This window comes from Thermobia domestica, chromosome 10 (genome assembly GCF_964235325.1).
Source record: "Thermobia domestica chromosome 10, izTheDome1.hap1.1, whole genome shotgun sequence".
Lineage (NCBI taxonomy): Eukaryota > Metazoa > Arthropoda > Insecta > Zygentoma > Lepismatidae > Thermobia > Thermobia domestica.
In genome coordinates this window covers 85,526,827-85,546,894 of record NC_137463.1, presented here as the reverse complement: position 1 = coordinate 85,546,894, position 20,068 = coordinate 85,526,827, and the positions used below count along the sequence as shown (strand labels likewise).

General features: G+C 35.6%; 1 protein-coding gene across 1 annotated transcript in view; it reads left to right on the top strand.

The window, feature by feature from the left end:
- Positions 1-20,068, top strand: part of LOC145662523 (aminopeptidase N-like) — a 125,097-nt gene that overhangs the window by 81,258 nt on the left and 23,771 nt on the right. The window contains exons 9-12 of the mRNA XM_081728183.1: positions 1,212-1,407; positions 5,595-5,872; positions 13,865-14,046; positions 19,025-19,195. Of these exons, the coding sequence (XP_081584309.1) occupies positions 1,212-1,407; positions 5,595-5,872; positions 13,865-14,046; positions 19,025-19,195 (827 nt within the window). The remainder of the gene's footprint in view (positions 1-1,211; positions 1,408-5,594; positions 5,873-13,864; positions 14,047-19,024; positions 19,196-20,068) is intronic.

Below are 20,068 nucleotides of genomic sequence, written 5' to 3'. Positions count from 1 at the left end.
GTCATCTAGGACATATTTTGGGTATGTTACAATTATGTAAAAGTTGTTTAAAGATGCGGTGATAACATTATTTCAAGGAGTTAGTGAATCAAAGTAAATCCACAATAGTGTAATTTAGGGGAAAGTGAACATAAATAGTAAGCATGAAAGTGAAAAAATCTTACACAGAAATGGTAGCACGGCTGATTGACAATTATATATGAATAAGACAGACCTTCTGCATTCTGAAAATACAAGTATGGTTTATATTGTGTCTGAAGTAACGTGCATAGAAAGAAATGAATCATAAAAAAATAAATTATTCCCTTTACCTCACACGCGGGAGTGAAGTAAACATACATATGAGGTAAAGTGAGAAGAACTGATCTCTTTATAATGTAAATAGTAAAATATAGACTGCTATATAATGAGTATACAGCTAACAAGGAACGCCTATATGATGTAAAGATACATAACTTATTGTCGTAGAAATGCTTAAGAAGGAAATAGACATACCAATCCGAGATCGTGTCCAAAGTACCGCCTCGGGGGCATTTAGGTGTCTGACCTTACAAGAAAGAGCACAATATTTGAGTTCCCAACTGGTTTTGAACCCAGGTATAAGACTGTGGTTTAGAGCAGTGTTTCTTTCAGAAAAATGTTCCGGGAGGCAGTGTTCGATATGTGTTAGTATTCGTAGGGGCATACATACATACAATATGAAATGATTAACAGAACTATTCACATGACCCCATAATAACCTAGTAATTTCACCCTACCTCGTCATCTTTTTTCTAAACATATTTTGTATCTTTATGTTCGCAATATATTGAGGTATATCTATACACATGCGTACCTAATAATTGCCTCATGATGCTAGGTACAACACGATTACTTCAGGAAAGAATTGCCCTAGTTTCTTATTGTTCCATATTACAATAGCAACAAAACAGGCTACAAATCTATTCACCTTCCCAGTTGTCCGTGCTCGCTGCATTCAATAGTTCGCTTCTTTCTTCTGTACGCTACCTTGTTCGACAACCCCAAACTCAATACTACATACGGGCTTTGCAAGGTCAGCGCCGTCATGTTTTGTTGCTAAATATCATTAACCTTATCTCTATTCACCTCACTCCTGTGGTCATTTCCCCCCGAATTACTCTGTGTATGTTATGTTTCTGCGACGTCGTTCGAAAGATTTCAAAAGAATATATATTTTACTTTACTTTCAGAAAGTATTTTTGGAACTGCCTTCATTTTCTAACAAAACAGAAGATATTGTATGGACTATTCCTATCTATTATACAACACAGTCTGAACTCGAGTTCGAAGATCAAACAGCAAGAACGTTTCTGAGAAACAAAGAAGGTTCATTGACAGGACTCCCAAACAGAAATGAATTCATTCTTGTTAATCCAGAAGATTCAGGTAAATATCCAGGCATAAAATACAAACATAGTCAAAAAGAACAGTTATTATAATTGTATGACAGAGCCAAGGGTAAATACCACCAGCATGGTATTATAATTTTTTTTTACCATATTTAATAATATTAATTTTAAAGGTAAGACTTACAGTATAAGTTACCTTATGCGCAATGTGATAACTGCATTAAAAATTGATAATATATGCTTCTCTCTTTATTGTTTGTACTTTACGGTTGTACGTATTATGAGATCCTTCATATCGAGAATGCTGTTGAATTAGAACTTACTTATACTTGAATTAACAAAAAGTTTTAAACTCCGAATTCTAAAAATAAAAATTACACCATATTCTTAAAATATGTCCTTTTCATGTATACTTAATACTAAGAAAAGATATAGATCTCTACTGCTTATGAAAGCTAGCTCAATGTATATTTGAACACAAAGTAAGCATGACATGGCAAGTATTATAGTCCAAACAGTAATAATCATGCGTCTACTTTTAAGCATCTTGTAATGAAATCTAGGAAGTTTGAAACTGATAAATAAATACATAATTCTGCTATGAAATTTTCGCACCAACTTTTCTGGTATATGCATTACGTAATATATTTGTTATTTGTGCACAGTACTTACAATAGAAGAAAATTTCAATCCTTTAAGTAAGACTCCAAAACTACCAGTTGTCCTTACCTATCTCTCTTGCTTTGCTATATGAACAGTATGTTCCGCCAAGAAGTAGACGAGACTTGAAAGTCCATTTACTATGGATTTTCATTTACATGTGACAGTGTTTCTCTTCAGGGTCCTGCAACTTGTTAAGAACGAAGCTCCTCTTTTACCCCAGAAACGTAACTAATAGAGTGTTACCCAAGTTTACAACCTCTTCAAGAACGAAAATGAAAACGCTCAGATCAAAATAAGAGAAATAGATTTAATCTTTAAAGCTTAACTTATCATGCTCTTTAGCATTTAGTCATCTTTCATCCGAAAATATCTTATGGTCTGGTACCATTTGTTGGCCCTAGAAATAAAAAAATCCTAAACCACAGTTTCCAATGTGTTTAGGTTTCAAATTTTCTACTGCGGGGAAAGTGTGCTATCAATCAGAAAAGATGTATGAGCTAGGGATATGTAGGATGAATAACCAAGATGGAGAAAGAATTGGATTCTTTTCAGTTCCCTTGGACTTTTGGAGTCTTACAGCGGCAATATATAAGCCAAAAAGTTGTCCAATTTGAGAAAGATCCGTCTCCGTTCATTAAATTAGAGTACTTTCGAGCCATATAGCAAAGAATGATTCTCTTTAGATGATGGGGAAATATTGTCACAGAAAGCATAAACGGATATAAATTGATTACGTTTAATTAGAATGGGGGACCAGCAAACAAATGAAACAGCACCTTTGTATTTGTTGAAAGTAAGGATTGAGTTGTTGAAAGTAGAGCTAGAGATCGACAATGATGACGCGACCTCCTATAATGAAAGTGGAAATAGATCTCCTCAATACATACATAGATACATACATACATTCATTCATACATACATACATACATACATACATACACACACACACACGCACGCACACACACACACACACACACACACATACACACCTTGTGTTCGAACCTTTCTTATTTGATCATCGATTTGAGAGGGTTCCCAGGGTTCAACCACTGGTTTCTGCAGTCTGGATTACCTGTGCCAATCCATTTTTTTAGCATGTAATAATTCGTTTAATGTTTTCATCAAACATCTGATCGAGTAGTTGATGATACATATTGATCCGTCTTTGACCTTGTTTGAGTCTGCTAATGGAGTAACACACGATAACACCTGTTGACTTTTCCGAGCTCGACGAGATTCCGATGCACGGTGCATTACAAGATCATATCTCGGACGACAATTTATGCTTTCTCAATTGAGGACTCGATTTGATGGCTTAGTGCATTAGCTTTAGATCCGCAGTCACGGGTGTTCTAATCTGATCTTAAAGGCTTATACATGCTTCTGTGAAAGAAACCTTTTGCTATTTGTAAAGGTGAATGCTATTACACGATACTCTACTGCTTTGACTAACGTTGAAAATGATGTACCATTTTTTTTACTGTAGAAATTCTGGATGAAAAGATTGTTGGAGAAAAACCATAAAAGACCTGCTGCCTTTGAATGACATTGTTAAGATTGCCAGATCACCAAGCCGCAAACTATTTTACAATATACAGGCCAACGAATTGATTCTGTACGCCCAAATTGCAATTTACCCATAATTAATTATGCATGTCATTCACACATTAGATTACATGTTGTACTTAGTTGTTGGTAATTATTTACAAACGTTTTGTGTTTATTGTAACAAAAGGACATATATAAATACTTTTCATTGTTGCGTATATATTACCGCGCGATACCAATACTGTTTTCATTTAATGCTTTGACAGAAGTTGGAAAGTACTGAGAAGTTTGGTCACCAAATCAAGACGTCAATCTATTCGCTCCAAGACACTTACAGGATATTTTTCGTGCTAAACGAAGATGAAACAAAAAGCATCCCAATATAGGACGTATAACTTTAGTCATAGCAAAGGAGTTTGCTCAGCATGAAAAGAAAAAAAAACTTGTTACGTCTCTGAAGCGAGAAAAACACTTTGTCCCAATAATGAAGATGAAAATAAACTGCTACAAGGGAATTCAAACAAGGGAATGCCTTTTCATTCTGAAGTTAAAGCAACATTAAAACCGGAAGAACCACCCCAAGTATTGGAACCAAGTCACTTGCAACACTTCAGTGAACTGGTACAATTATACACATTAACTTTTAATGATAAAGAGTCGGACGAGAAGCAGGCATTCCAAAGGTTTTAGACACTCAGAAGTAACGAAGAGAAAATGGAACTTCACGTACTGAGTCAGAAAACGAATCTCTACTATGGGCATCCGAAAGTGATCGATCTTTCGCACAACCAGACATCAGGCAAGCCTTACACACATTTGAAGATCAATTAGTTTCCCAATGGAAAGATAAGAATTAGTAGATAGAACTGTTACAACTCGAAAAGAAGTCTACAGAGATGAAAGTTAAAGCAGGAAGTGGAGTATCTGAGGAACAAAGGAGGCTAGTGGAAGTAATTGAGAGAAAAAAAAGATTGTTGTATGATACTTTAAAAAATATTCTGCTTAGTGCCTTGTGTTATGATTTATTCATTTAGTTGTACTATGTAGCCAAATTTAGATGGGCGAGAGTACATACAACAACAATAATCTTCATATCTACAAAACATTATAAGATTTTGTCCTCCTTCTTCTTTTACTTTCTGTTCCCACCTATAGAGAAAATAGGAGGAAAATTTGAGACAAGGTGGTATAGAAAAGAATGCGATGCTGAGATATACTACCACGAAAGGAGTGATGTAGACGAGGGACCAGGAAGAATTTTATACAGAACATGAGAAAGAGGATATAAGTAACGACGAAGAAAGAAAGAAATAAAACATAGAAATACTGTGCCAATTATTAAAGGAAAACGGATACAGAACAGGAGATGTAAAAGAAAGAATAAGAGGAGGAAGCAGAGAAAGAAGGAAGAAGATGGTTGGGAATTGAAAGTTTAGGCGAGAAAACGGAGGTTCTCAAGAAACTGTTGAGGAAGGAAGGAATTAAAACTTATAGGAAAGGACGAAAGGGGATTATAGACTTAGTGAGAGAGAAAAGAAAGAAGAAAGAAAAGGAGATAAGATCAGAAGAGGAAGGAGTAGTCTACCAGGTTTATTGTACAGAGTGCGATATGAAGTAGAAACAGGATAAATATTAAAACAAGGGATAAAACAACACCAGGACGATGCCAGACTAAAAGAAGAGAATAACGCAATATACACACATGGGACATGTGAAACGGGACATGTGAAGATTGGGAAGGAATAAAAGGATTAGAATGGGAAAAAAAGAGTGTCTTAAAATAAATATACTGCTTTGTTCAGTTAGAGTCCTATTAGCAATCTTGAATTTTCCAAAACTGCAATCAACAATATTTGTGTTTTAAATATTGATAACATGCTAAGACTCAATAGCCAATTTTCCGTAAGTAACTTAATCTTGTAAATATTAGACAGTAATAATATATAAAGAAATAGATAACAGTTCTCATGCAATTCTAGTTGATAAATTTATCTGTAATTTCTTTATTTTCAGCTTTCTGCTATGTCAACTATGATGCGGACAATTGGGCTATGATTTCTAGATACTTGAACAGCGATAATTTTGAAAATATCCCAGCAAAGACACGGGCCCAGCTGATTTATCAATCTGCAAAGCTAGCCAAAGCAAATGAAATATCATATGCTATTCCACTAAGACTAGTCCGGTTTCTACCAAGAGACAGGAGCGAGGAAGCATGGGATCGAGTTCATACGATACTTGATCATTTTGGTAGATTTATCGATGGAACGACTGCTTGGCCTAAATTAAGAGTAAGTTATATTTTTTTTATCTTTTCGATTCTTTAACAACATTTAAATACATAGTTCGTTAGGTTTGTACACAGTAGGTTCAAGGCGTATTGCTTGTTTGTATCAACCATCCTAAGTAAGCTAAAGTCATTGACATGGCTAAAATGTCTAAATCGTTAGACTGGCAGTCGTACGTATCTGTCTCGGGGTCGAATCCCGCTCTGAGCATAGGTCTTATGTATAGTCCTCTCAGCATGAATTCCATTATCATTCATTTCGAATCGTCTTCTTTAGCCCAAAGGGCAAAATCCATTATAATATAAAGACATTGGGAAGAACAGTTTATTTTATCTTTCTTACTGAATACTTAATGCTGTGAGGATCTACCATTTTTCTCCTAATTTCGTAAACACCGTGTCTACGATCGAGATACAGAACGTTCAACTGACTTTTTAATATTTCAATATAAATTTTAGTATCAATATGTAGTCAGTAGAAGCAGCGCTTGCAGTACCAAAGATATGTGCGTTTGCGTGAGTGCACTCCTGTCTCGATATACTTGAGCTTTATCCAAAAAATATTTAGCAAATGTGAACAGATAAGTTCCGCCAAGCTCCACTTTTGTATTTATTAATTTAAGTGTCTTCAGTTTTATTGACTTAAATATACATACGTGTTTATAAAGCAAAATGAACAATTACTGCTCAACGTATGTTTATACATTATTTAGGACTATGCTAAAAACTTCTATACTGATGTTGTTGAACAAAACATAAATAGAATACATAGCATGTATTGTAAGGTATGAACGAGAGTGTTACGGAAATAGAAGATAAGAAAATGCATATACCCATGCACCAATTTAAACAAAATTATTTAATTAAGAAAATCTTAGCTTATTTAAAACGGAAGTCCTTTTTGAGCTGGAAAAATTTTCTGTTACCTGCTGATTGAAGAAGACTATTCACCAAGTCTCTCTCAATAGAGTATCGTTACCGCAGATAATATTTCTGTCAAGGAATACCGAAGGAAGATACTTGTTTCCTTTAGAGTAGAGAAATGTCTGTCTGATTCTGACGATGTCATCGGTATAGTGAACAAACCTTCAGAAGTTTGGATACTTCTAAAGTGCTTCTGTGTATGTTATTGTGCTGGAAAAAAATGTCAATAAGCTACTGATTCAGACACTGACAAAGCTTAAATAAGCTTTAAAGAAACACAACTTTCACACATATATGCAATAATTAGACAATAGATTCTTCGATAATCATATTAAGAGGAAAAGCTCGGGCACATGCAGCACCACAATCTCTCTAGCCTCACAAATTACTCTAATTCAACTTTATGTACTACTACCAGGTGCGTATTTGAAGTTTTTGTGAGTTGTGTACTGTTACTCTCTCCCCTTCCCGCGACTCACCCAACCCATCAAGGGATTGATTAAATCAAGAACTTCTAAAGCCAGCTATACACTATAGGATAGATCCTAGGAAATCTCTTACGATTTGTCCTAAAGTCAAAGTCTCAATGTGTATGGCATCAGATCGCATGACATTTCCTATGTTTTGAACTATCTTATGTAGGAGTGCCCGAAGGAAACTTTCTAGAGGGAGGCCTCATCTGCATGGTTTCTATATTACGTCTAGTATTTCTGGTATTTAACATACGTGGTTTACTATATTACGTATACATTTTCATGAGCCCGGGGGGGGGGGGGGGGGGCGGGCTCTACTCTGACTTTCCCTTTGGGCGTCCATGATCCTATGAGATTTCTCTTGTTTAGAGCACGCTCTATTTCAGGAAAAAAATTCGTAAGATTTCGATTTAAGCAACATAAGGTAAAAGAAAGTGAAAACAAATTTTTCTCCCCACCAGCCGCCATATTTGTCCACGATACGAAGTGATCTGTGCACGATATTTAAGAATGAATCATGAACACGTTAACACTATTCCCACACTACCAATTGCTTGTTCAACAGTGGGCGCCATTTTTTACTGCAATGCACTATGGATTAACATCTTTAAGATTAACATCTCATCATTCGGTCAGACAGGAAAAATCTTCACGTGTGTGACACAAAACGGTAGTATTTCCGACGAGATATGTCGTAACATTTTTTCTAAGATAAATCCTAAATTATTTCCTAGGATTTATCTCACAGTGTATAGCTGGCCTTTAAGTAAAAGAATTTGTAATTATTATAAAAGCTGACTGATGGTTACTGAAGTGGCTGCAATTGCTCATGGGTAATACGAGAAAATAGCAGCAATACAGGTTTAAAGTTTTCCCACCTTAAGAAATAGGAGCTCCCTGTCATATGCTCAATGTTAATAGATGAGTTGGCAACAATCATATCAATCATTTTGATTTCTTTCAGTTTTTAACAAATGCATTTCTTTTAGGGATGCATTAAGTCTCTTTCGCGCTGAAAATTAAGTGTTTATTTTTTTGCCGAAACACTGCTTTAATACTTCGAAAGTAGGTTTTGACAATAATAATAAAGTAGCCGGTTAACAACCATGTAACCCATAGCACCACCCACGTCTAAAAGGAAATTAATATTGCGATGCATAGACGTTCAATCGTTTTCTCAGTAATATTCATGCAGTTTTCTCTTGATATAGCTCTGAAGACCTCTTTAATTTCGTAGTTACAACTTTCTTTCCGTAATTTTGTGTCCCCTTGTGATGCCTACTAGGGATCGAACCGAGACACACAATACGTAACAGAAAAAATGAAATGAAATCTTTGAGTTTTACGTCCCACGGTTATGCTGGTTAGGCTAAAGGAGAGGGTGATGATGACTAATGAATGAAACGGTGGAATGAAGAAAGTGGGAGGAAACGGGAGAACCCCGAGAAAACCCACGCACACGGTGTTTGTCCACCACAAATTTCACTTGGCGGGGGCTGGGATCGAACCCGGGACCCCAAGCACCAGAGGTGAACGCTCTACTACTGAGCCACCGCGGCCCCCAATACATAACAGAGAGACTTCTAGCATTATACAGTGCATGTTTATAGACTGGCACTTGATTCTCCATAAGAGATTAAGATTTCAAATATTGTAAGCAAACCATTATACTATCAATTGTTGTTGTAGTAATAGTTCTCGCTATATGAAATCCTTCATTAAGAATTGATTGAGTTTCAAATTCATACAATAATCAATTCTTATTTTCAGTATCCATTTCCCAATGCAATTTTTAGGGTCAATCGATATGAAGAAATCATTTTTTTTTTTTTTGGTTGCTTAGCGATTTTTATTCTTTAATTATTTTTATATGTTATCATAATATACACTGACAACACAAAACTGCTTTCTAAAACTTTTAATTCCAAATCGTTTGTGACTGGTGGCCATTTTTGTTGAGCAGAGCAAGCCAATTAGTGATTTTGCAGACGTTAGAGTAAACGCGTGTATTTTAGGACTGGATTATTCAAAAGCATTGCAATATACGCCATTTTCTTCAGCATTTTCTCTTCTTTATTTGTCCTTAATTGAACCATAATAGGTGAAAAATTACTCCCTAAGTGTAGTATCCAAAGTTAGCAAATTCCACTTGTTAGAGCTGAAGTTTATAATGAAAGGATGAAGTATAGAAGTTGATTTTTATTATACTTGCATATTATATTATGTTCACTATAGCTAGAGTAACAGCATTGATAGATGATTTCAACAATTTTTGTAAAGTTTTAAAACTGGAAATTTTGTAATTTTTGCGAAGTTTGAAGTATAATATTTCTGGTGTGACATGGAATATATATGTATATATGTAGATGACTGTAGCAAAAATTTCAACTGATATTTGAGTGTGAACAATGTTATAAATTTTCAAAAGTTGGAGAAATACGACGAATTTGCATCTTAACCATTTAAAATACTTTAACTTGAACAAGAGGCATATTTTAGTTACTATTTCCACACACACTGACTCTTTTATGCCTAGGTATATATCAACAAATCTCGATTTCCTATGGGAACTTTTCTCGGCACTGATCGTAAAATTAGACACGTCTCTTACCAGAGGGGTCACGGTACACAATTTCCCGAATATTACCTTTACGCATGTGATAAATGTAGGTATTATCCAATGTAATAAGCATTTTCCATTTTAACCCCAAGTACCATTCGTACGGTATGTATCACTTCAGCAATGTGGCCGGGAGAAGATAGTGAACGACAGGCCTTTACATGTACAACCACAAGCTAAAATGAGACAGGCAATGGACTGCGCCAGATTTAATCTCGTGGTTATATTACGTCGTGAATTCCATGAATAGAAGCTGGGGATATAAGTCGACTATTTTCACGAAGCATCTCAGGAGGTACTTTCACTGGCAGTCTCGAACCAGACTCTTTTGTTGGAAGATGTTAGTGCATGGGCCCCACTTTTTTCTCTAGCCACAGTAATGTATCCTTAGGTGAAGGCACTTTCACTATTTGGTTATACGAAATGTGTGTATGGAAAAGAGCCATGAGTTACCGTTCCCAATAGGAGTTCACTTTAGGGGACTTGCAGCTTCTGATACGATACATCGGTAATTAAAGCTGAGACACCGCAATGGTAGCGACACTGGTTTCATGGTTCTGGAGCAACAACACAAATAACAGGAACGTTGCCAAATTGGTCGGATATAAACCTATCAATATTTTTGGATATAGTAAAATGATCATCCTCCACATTGCAGGGCAAACATATCAATAAGGATTTATTTTAAAACTGGTTCTTATTTCTTAAAATATCAGAAAGAAGACGTGGAACGAAACGTGGAACTTGACTATGATTAATCGATTTGTATTAATGAACAAGAAAATCGGTAGGCAGGAGAAACCCTCGATTGCAACCGTTCCGTACTTATGGGGGAAGTAAGGGCACTGCCAACACAACACGCTGTGGATAATAAGATGAAATACGGCGCGAGCTCGATGAAAATATGCATAGAAGTGCAGTTAATCATATACCACAATGAGACATTACATTCGACAATACTCTGATAAGTGAGGACAGAGTCGTAGCATGTAACGACAGAGGAGGAGCAGGTAAGCGCTAGTAAAAATGGCCATATAATTGAGGAAAATGGAGAAGCGAGACCTCAGGGGAATGGTACAGTAATAATACATGGTCAAGTAATCAATCATAAACTACAGATAGCTTGTAGACGACACCGTGAAGCAGAAATGGAAGAAAGAGAGCTTATGAAGGGATTGTCTATAGGATCCTGACACTCTTCGTTCGTAACGTAAGATGTGTATAAACTGTTGTATACATATAGGCATTCATTTTCACATGTTTGCTTATGATGTTGATGACGTAAAAGTAGGACAACAATATACGACGTTGTGTGAGAGGACTATAAAGTCCAATACACCACTATACATTGAAAGATCAGTTCAGGAAGCTGGGGGGCCGTTGCCTTTCCACTCTCCACCCATGTACTTGACCATGTCCATGATATATTTCTATGCTACTTCCTTCAAGCCCGGCTCGTATGTGTTCATACCTTCTATGGAACTTTTCCCCTACGCTATACTCCAAGCTTACCCGCCCTCCTCCTCTGTCGTTACGTGCTACGCCTCTGCCCTCACTTGTCAGAGTATTGTCGAATGTAATGTCACATTGTAGTATATGTTTAACTGCGTTTCTATGCAAATTTTCATCGAACTCGCACCATATTTCGTCTCATCATCCACGTATTGTGTTGGCAGTCCCCTACTCCCCCTTCCATAAGTAAGGAACGGTTGTTAACAAGGGTTTTTCCCGTCTATGGATTTTCGTTTTCACTACACAAATAGATTGACTATAGTCTCGTTCCACATTTCGTGTGACACCAAAAAAAGATTCCTTATTAGTATAGCCAGCATAACGTGTGACGCAGGGCTGGATTAACCCATCTGGAGGCCTGGGGCTAGGAAAATAATGTGGCCCCTGCTGAATTCACCTAATACATTTCTGTGAAAGTACAGTAGGAAAGTTAAGGGAATGTATTTCATATTTTTTGTTATATTTTATTTGATGCTGATGATTGTATCTCGATTAGTCTTTTTAGATAGCCAGTTCGAGATTTTGACCAGAGTGGAGGCCCCTATCCATCTGGACGCCCGAGGCTATAGCCCCCTACCCCTCTTTAATCCGGCACTGGTGGGATGTAAAACTTAAAGATGTCATTTCATTTTCACAGAAACGAAGTGAATGTGCCTGGTATTCACATGCACATTATTAACCAAGTTAATTCATTCTATAACTAAAATTAATTTGCAGTATATCCAGTTATGTGGGTACATTTTAATAATATGAATAGAATTAATAAATTTTAAAATTACAACCTATACCATATATTTACAAATACAGCTATATTCCAGTTAGGCCTACATCAGGAACAAGAATAATTAGCTAAGGTGAATGTTACCTAGATGTGGTACATATACCGCTAATAAACTTCTCGGCAACAATTTGCGTATCCTACTGAGTTATACCTTCAAAATTTAATTAGTTTGTATATTTCAAAACAAAAAGCTTCGACAAAAGGTGTGAATACATTTATATGTCTACTACAGCCATCTTTTTCATCAACGCAAATTTAAACCTACACTTATTTTCTTTTCGGTGTTAAAAATGTCAGGGTTTGTTGAAGAGAAAGGAAAACGAACAGTTTTTAAATAATGCTTTCTCCTGGAAGAAGATTAGGAAAGAAAAGTCTCAGTCTAGGAACATACTAAACACTTATCAGAGTGGTTCGATTAATAAATCAATGATAAAGAAAACTAATACGAACCTAAATAATTCAATAGAATTCTTTTTTGAAGTACATAATGCAATTACATTATAGGCTAAGGATGTTGTGCAGTGTAAAACGATAGATAGGGTTTAAGGATTTACTCGGAATTACGTATGAACCTATGTGTTATTCGTAGTGTATTATAAAACAACACATTTGATCTTCAGTTTAACGTCCCGTTTAGCAGCTAGGTTATATGAGACGTGGATCTACTGATTAACGTCGAATCCTAACCACATGAGCTCCAGCCGGGAATCGAACCCGTGTCTCCCACGCCAAACACGTATTTTGAAACAGAATGTACTATAATACGTAATATACAATAAGACAATTGGAAATAGAAAATGAAAATTTCTTTTTTCTTTGAACTTAGTTTTCCAATGAATATACTTAAGAATCTTTCGTCTGTCCTTGGAAACCATGTAGAAATTTCCATCTTGATTGGTTGTCTGTGTAGTGCTTGATACGGCTAATTATAGACTGGTGTTGTGGTACTTCGTCAGCGTTTCAACAAGGAAACGAATAGTGGAAATCAAGTTCTGTGTGCGCTTAGGGTAAAGGTTGAAAGAAAAATATAGGAGACATTGTCGTTTCGTGATTTTGAATGTCATAAAAGTTTCAGTAAGGGAAGGGAGTATGTAGATGAGCGCTCAAATCCAAGTACGTCCATCAGAACAACTTAAATAATTTTTAAAAGCTCAGAATATCATTTTAAATGAACCAAATGCAAATCTTAGGGTATAAAACAAACATTTGAGGATGAACAAGGAGACTGTTTGCTAAATAAAAATGGACGAATCAAAGAAATAGAACAATTGTGATGGTTTGTGAGATTTTGGCCCAATAAAATATTTGTATTACCATGCTCCGCATACACACCAGACCTGTCTTCATATGATTACTATATTTTTTTAAAAAATTAAAACCACCACAGGAGGGTTGCTTTTCTGACATGTTTCAATCATCCAGAAAGCAGTGACGAAGATCTCAAACGTCATTATAGTCTAAGACCTTCAGAAGTCCATGACTGACTGAATAGTGCAAAACTGTGTGTGAACAAATCAGGGTATTACCTTGAATAAACTGAGGTAAGTTGATTGCACTTGCTATTTATTTGTGTTTCAAATACTTCCTTCCTAATTGCCACACTGTGTTAATAAAGTGTCACCATCAATAAATCTGTCATGTGTGAAACCTCTTACTGACTTGCTATTAATATCATTTCGTTGCCAGCACTATGTATTAAATCTTGGAAGAGAAGTGGAGAAATATCTTATCGAAGAAGGAACTTCTACGACTGAAAAATTTCGTGCTCTCGTAGCATATATACGTGCAAATTATGGTGACGACAGTATAAGTGAGAAGTTATCAACGAAATTCCAAGAGTTGAAGGAGACGCCTCCTCAAGAATTAAAGTAAGTATCCTTTTTAATATACATAAATTAAGTATTATTGTTTAGAACACTTTTATATATAAATTTATTCTCCCTTGTTGACGTCGAATTTCATTCAAGTTTCATTAGTACAACTGAATCATCAGTTAAGTGTTTTAACCTCAAAAATGCCTACTGAGCCACTGTCAAGAGCATACGAACATGATTTTGCATCCAAGGAAGGAGTATTTAGTATCATTCTGGCCTTGAATAAGCTCAAGCTAAATTGATATTGTGTTTTAGTCTGAGTTGAACAGGTTTCTGGTTGACGTCACATTCAAGATAAACTGCACATTTTGGTTTCAGACGGCTTGGTTCATCATACGGAACAATATTTTTTGTATAATGTAGGACTGATTTTAGTGAAGGAATTTGCTCCTTTCTCTCTTCATTTAGTACAATAAGATGAGATTCGTAATTTTCATGCATTTCTTGATAACAAACCATAACAGTAGCATGTAGCGTCCCTTTCCCATCTGAAGTGTCTTCTAGGAAGTCCAAATTGTCTACAACACAGGAAATAAGTATCCCCATCATAAGTTCCGGTCGAATAACCTAGGTACAAATTTCCATTGTGTTCGGTGCAGTGCAGAATTTGATTCGCTAAAGCTGTTTCCAATCTTAGTAGCATGCTGTAATCTACAGAAACACCCAAACCATTCATGAGTTGCACTAAAAATTTACTATGTGCCTTTGAATGAATAGTCAAAGCAACACCAATTTGGAGCGGAAATTCACGAAAATGCCTTGACTTCTCTGAATAGTATGACGGCTGAATATTCGCGGACATTCCTTCCATACGTCTAAATATACTGTTTTTGAACACTCCAAGCTTCCCTTCATTCAGATCTCCTTCTTCCTGAAACAAATTAAAATGAATATGATATACAAAACATATCATGACTGTTTGAAGGGATGGAACTACAAAAAATGCACAAAAATACATTTCGTCTTTTATCTAAAAAACTATTAGTTTTACGTTAAAAGTCGACATAACCATTTCTACTTGCCTTAGCAACACCTTTCAAATGAGCCATGTTTAATTAAAATCGTAGAAAAAGCACGGGAGCTACAGTTCTTAATGGCGGTCATTTTGATGATGTCATCAATGTTGCCTGCATCAGAATTATGAAGTACCACCATGGTAATTATTCATGTAGACAGTGTTTGTGACAAAATAAAACTATCACCAACATTTTGCACAAAACCTGCCATGAGATGACATATGCGCCCCTACTAAAAGCAGCTGAGGTTATAATTATATCGATTATCATGGGGGTCAAGGTGGAACAAAACAAACTCTGGTGGGTTTTTAACCTCCTTCGCTCGCTCACGCTCACTCAGTTATGTTTTGTAACATAAGTAAATCACTTTTTTGAGTATTATTTTGAATCTTATTTTAATGGAAAAAGTGTTATGAAAATTTGAAAGAAAAATTTAAAAAATCTTATTTCGTTCGGGTTTGAACCACGTGAAAAGCAACCTGCATTACTAACCCACTCACTAGCACGCTTGGGCAGCATCTGGCGTCTGCTTTCTGCTATATGTATGTCATGACTCTTAATGTCATATCTGTATCGGCCAATAAGATCAGAGGATAACAATTTCATATGCTGAAACGTTTGGTATCCGCAAATATGCATGCTGGCAGGAGGAAAACGGTGTTGCCGGCTGGAAATACTATTATCAGGAATTCCACTGTTTTTTGTTACCTTTTCATAATTACAATTTTGTTTTAGTTCTGTTTTTCCATCTAATTTATATGCGATATCGCAATATTTTTTTCTTATTCCTTTCACCTTTAAGCTATTCTTTTTGGTTATACTCTTCTACTTTGATTATTATTCCTTTATATTTGTAATGAAAGCCATCCTGACGATCTTCTACCAACTCCACTAATTCAGGGACGGCTTTCGTTACACGATGCACAGCTCAGATTTCACGGCACTCACCATACACAAACATTCCAGTATCCCAAATAATCGCACTCGTATCCATGATATAGTATACTTCATATATTTTTAGTTTAACCTCTCATGTTTTTGTACCGAGGCTTAGGTAAAAGATTATGATTAGGTCCCGGAAGTTGAGGAAAAATCCTCTTTTTTACTAGCGCTCAAAGACAAGGCTTAACATAATATATATTGGTTTTGGGTCATTATAGGCCAGAAAATGGTGACTTATTTGTGTTTTTTTTTTTTTTTTTTGCCTTTTCGGCGGTTTTTTTGCTTATTGTTTTTTTTAGCTTTTCATAGGTCTTAACGTCCTTTTTTTGCACTTCATCTTTCGACGATGAATTTACTGGCCATTAACTCGAATCACCACCACCTCTTAAACATTTTTCTTTAGTAAAGAAAATTCAAAAGATAAGACATTCTTCAACACCTTGACTGATAAGACCAGATCTGCAACAATCGAAAATCAGATAAGGGAGCGTAACAATGTTCTCCAGCAAAAGGAGGGTGAGGGTGGGAAAGGTTTCTTATTTTAGTTTGTACTTCAGTTTATGGAAGGACAGACCGTTAACCTACAAGAAGCTTGTATTTCTTGAGCATTATATTCATTAAATACATAATTCTAATTAAATTGGTTCTTATTTTTAAGTCCTTTTTTTCCAGTTTTTAGGTCCTCTTTTAGATGTTGTTAGGTTTTTTTATAGATCCCTTTTAGGCAATTTTTAGATATTCAACTTCCGAGCCCTAATTATGATGCTAATGAATGAAATTGTAGAATGAAGAAAGCGGGAGGAAACGTGAGAACTTTCAGAAAACCTACGCACACGATGTTTGTTCAATTCAATCACACTTCATTGGAAGCTCCTGTGTGATGCACCGGTTTTGTCCAATCAGTTCATCAACACGATTGCGATCTCGTTCATCCGTTACATTGAATGGCTTTCTAGTTTATTGTTTTTCAACCAAAACAATTGTTGCTTCCGTGGGGTTTGCTGTACGAGCACGAACAGCCCAATGTTTTATGTACTGACGTTCTACACAGTCCTTCTTCTAAACAACCGTCACTCTGTGGTATGTGTTAATCATTACGCTCCTTCAGCAGCTCTGACATTGTGTTGTTACACATCGCCAAATTTCTTTCTACAGCTCTTGGACCTAATCGGTGACCAGTTTCTAACTCTCAACACATGGAGGGAAAGGTCTTAGTAATATAATGGGAAAGTGCTCTTATTGAAGTATTTCTTCACATCCAAGAAAACAAATTGGAGGTATACCCCTATTACTTTTCAGCTTGGCCTCATACAATTGCACTACCAATATACATCAGAGTAACAACACAGAATATAATTTTTAAGAGAGGTGTAGTTCCAAAAATTCCGTTTATATTACGTATATTGGGGTTTCCCGTGTATGTATATTAGCTTTAAATGTATTTTTTTAACATTTTTAACAAGAAAATGACGAAAATATACTTATCTTCTCATTTTTAGTATCAATATATTTTATTGCGTTTTCAAGGAGTAGAAGTATTTACAGCCAATTTTCTAAAGTTATCGTTATATTATAGACTGTATTTTATAAGACTGTGGCGGCTCTTGGTGAAACCCCATCGCTAAAAATCTGTATACAATGTCCAGTGGCTGAAGAAAGCTTTCTTCGCTTAGGTTATAGCGATAAAATTGAAACTTTTACCGATATAGTTCCTCAATAGATATCACTGGAGCTATTAATAGCATAATAGTAATAGTATATTATAGTATTTAAATTAGTGATAATAAAAGTGCTTTTTAAATCTCTTTTACTTGAATTTCACATCATTTATTGTTAGAATTCCACAAAACTACGAATATGATGCTAAAGTGTTCAAAGTACTAGAAAGTAAGTATTATTTCGCTTGAGATATTTATACTCTGGGCTGCTCAACCATTTATGTGGTAACAAAGATTCCTGCGTATAACGCCAAGTCAACTGAGACAATGGTCCTTGAACACGTTCCAGAGTTTATCACATTTCACGAATGGCGGAGAGCTAGTTAAAGCTATGTACTTCAAATTGAAGACAATGGTGAATGCAACCATTTTATCATATCATCGGTGTTCAGGCAGAAGTCACTAACTCCAAAAATATACGAATGGAGTTAGGTACTTTCTCCAGTACCATAACTATACACAAGGTAAAATACATGACGTTCTAACATTGTCAGGCTAGATGCAGCAGGTGAAAGTGCGATGTTAAGCATGGCTATTCTTAGCGTAATAATGCCATCTCCTACATCTAGCCTCATAATACGTATCAGAACTTCATATGTTTCATTTTGTATATCGTCCTAGTACTGGAAGAAGTGCCTAACTCTATTTATATGTTTTTGGTGTTAGTGACTTCTGCCTGAACACCGTCGATATACTAATAATATAAACAAATATGAATCATTAAAAGCAACCTAATTATCACATTCTCTTACACTGAAAAAAATGTAGGTGGCGTACTTAAAAAGGTAGGTTACAAGCGCAATTCCTGTAGCTTCTGGACTTAACATACAATGGAAGTATAACTGAAAACGCACGTTTCATAATACTTTCCATATAAATGTTCCATCTATACGTACTTTCCGTATGAAACAATATAGGCAATTAGGATCTCACATACAAATGGACATGTATAACATATAACTGACAAATGTAACATAAATATATGCATGTGATATACGGAAAACTGTTAGATGTAGCATCTAAGAACAATGCGTATGTAGCTTATGATAATGTATGCTCCATACTGATTTCTGTAGTAAGCAAGAGAATTCCGTATATTTGTACAATATACTGCTGTCCGAAGAACGGATTCTTCTCAGTGTAATATTTTTTTTAAGTTTAGGACAAAATAGGGAATATAGAAACTTAGGAAAAGAATTGTTGAAAGAATGGCAACAATAATCTTTCAATGTTAAGTTAAGGATATAACATATTACGTATTAATTAATTTTCTTTTGCATTTTGCGTTCTACAAAGGGATGGTCATTTATATGGGAGTTGCATGATTATAGAGTGGGGAACTCGTGAACAATATGAAATTTTATTCGAAAAGTGGAGAAGCTGGCCGAGATCACTCAATCAAGAAAACAGAATGTATTTTCTGAAAGGATTGTCTGGGTGCCCAAGAGATGATTGGAAAGTACAAAGGTTAGTTCCGTATACTATAGTTCTGTTTTCTTTGAGTATTGTTTACTTTTCCTTTTGTTATTGTAGGTAATGTTTCGAATCCTTAGCAATGATGGCGAGTCTGTGACATCATTCTATTTTGACAGAGAATGTTGGGTACTTGAAAGAGAACTAGGTAAAAGGGCCTAGCGGAACAAGCATGTGAAAACTGTCCCCAAGCATAGGGCTATCTGCACCAAATTTACAATATCGATTAATATTTATGAGAAACTCAGTTTTCAAAAGTTTCAGCCCTCAAGCGCTTTTGGAGAGGTGTTAGGAGGGGGAAAGAAAATTGAAATTATATTTTTTTTTTCTCCTGAACGGCTGAACCGATTTGCATGAAAGAAAAAAAAGATGTTAGGTGTTCTCAACAAGAGAAAGGTCGGAAATTTTTTTTGGAACTCTTTTGGGGTTGAAAATTGGTCCAAGGAATTTTTGAAATTAAAAAAAAAAATAATAGTGGAAGATTAACTGGAATACCCACAATTTTTGCCAGTTTTGTGTTGAAAGGGTAAGAACAACATATATTGTTTTCATTTTTTTGCAGGTGTACCCCATAGTGAAAAAAAAAGGCAAATGTACATAGGTTAGCATCTATGTGGTATACGTATGATACACACTGTACACCACTAGAATAACCAATACCTCTGAATGGGGAGGATGAAGTTGTTATAACATTGGAATCTTATGATAACAAGTATTTTTTGCCTTAATGGTAATTAGACTCTGAGGATGAAGGGAGTTCTCGACCCTGTTCACACCTCCCTTGGCTACGCCACTGCTGTACAACTGAAATTATACATTCCCACATTTTCTGTTAATTTTGCACATAATCAATGTTCTTTAATATAT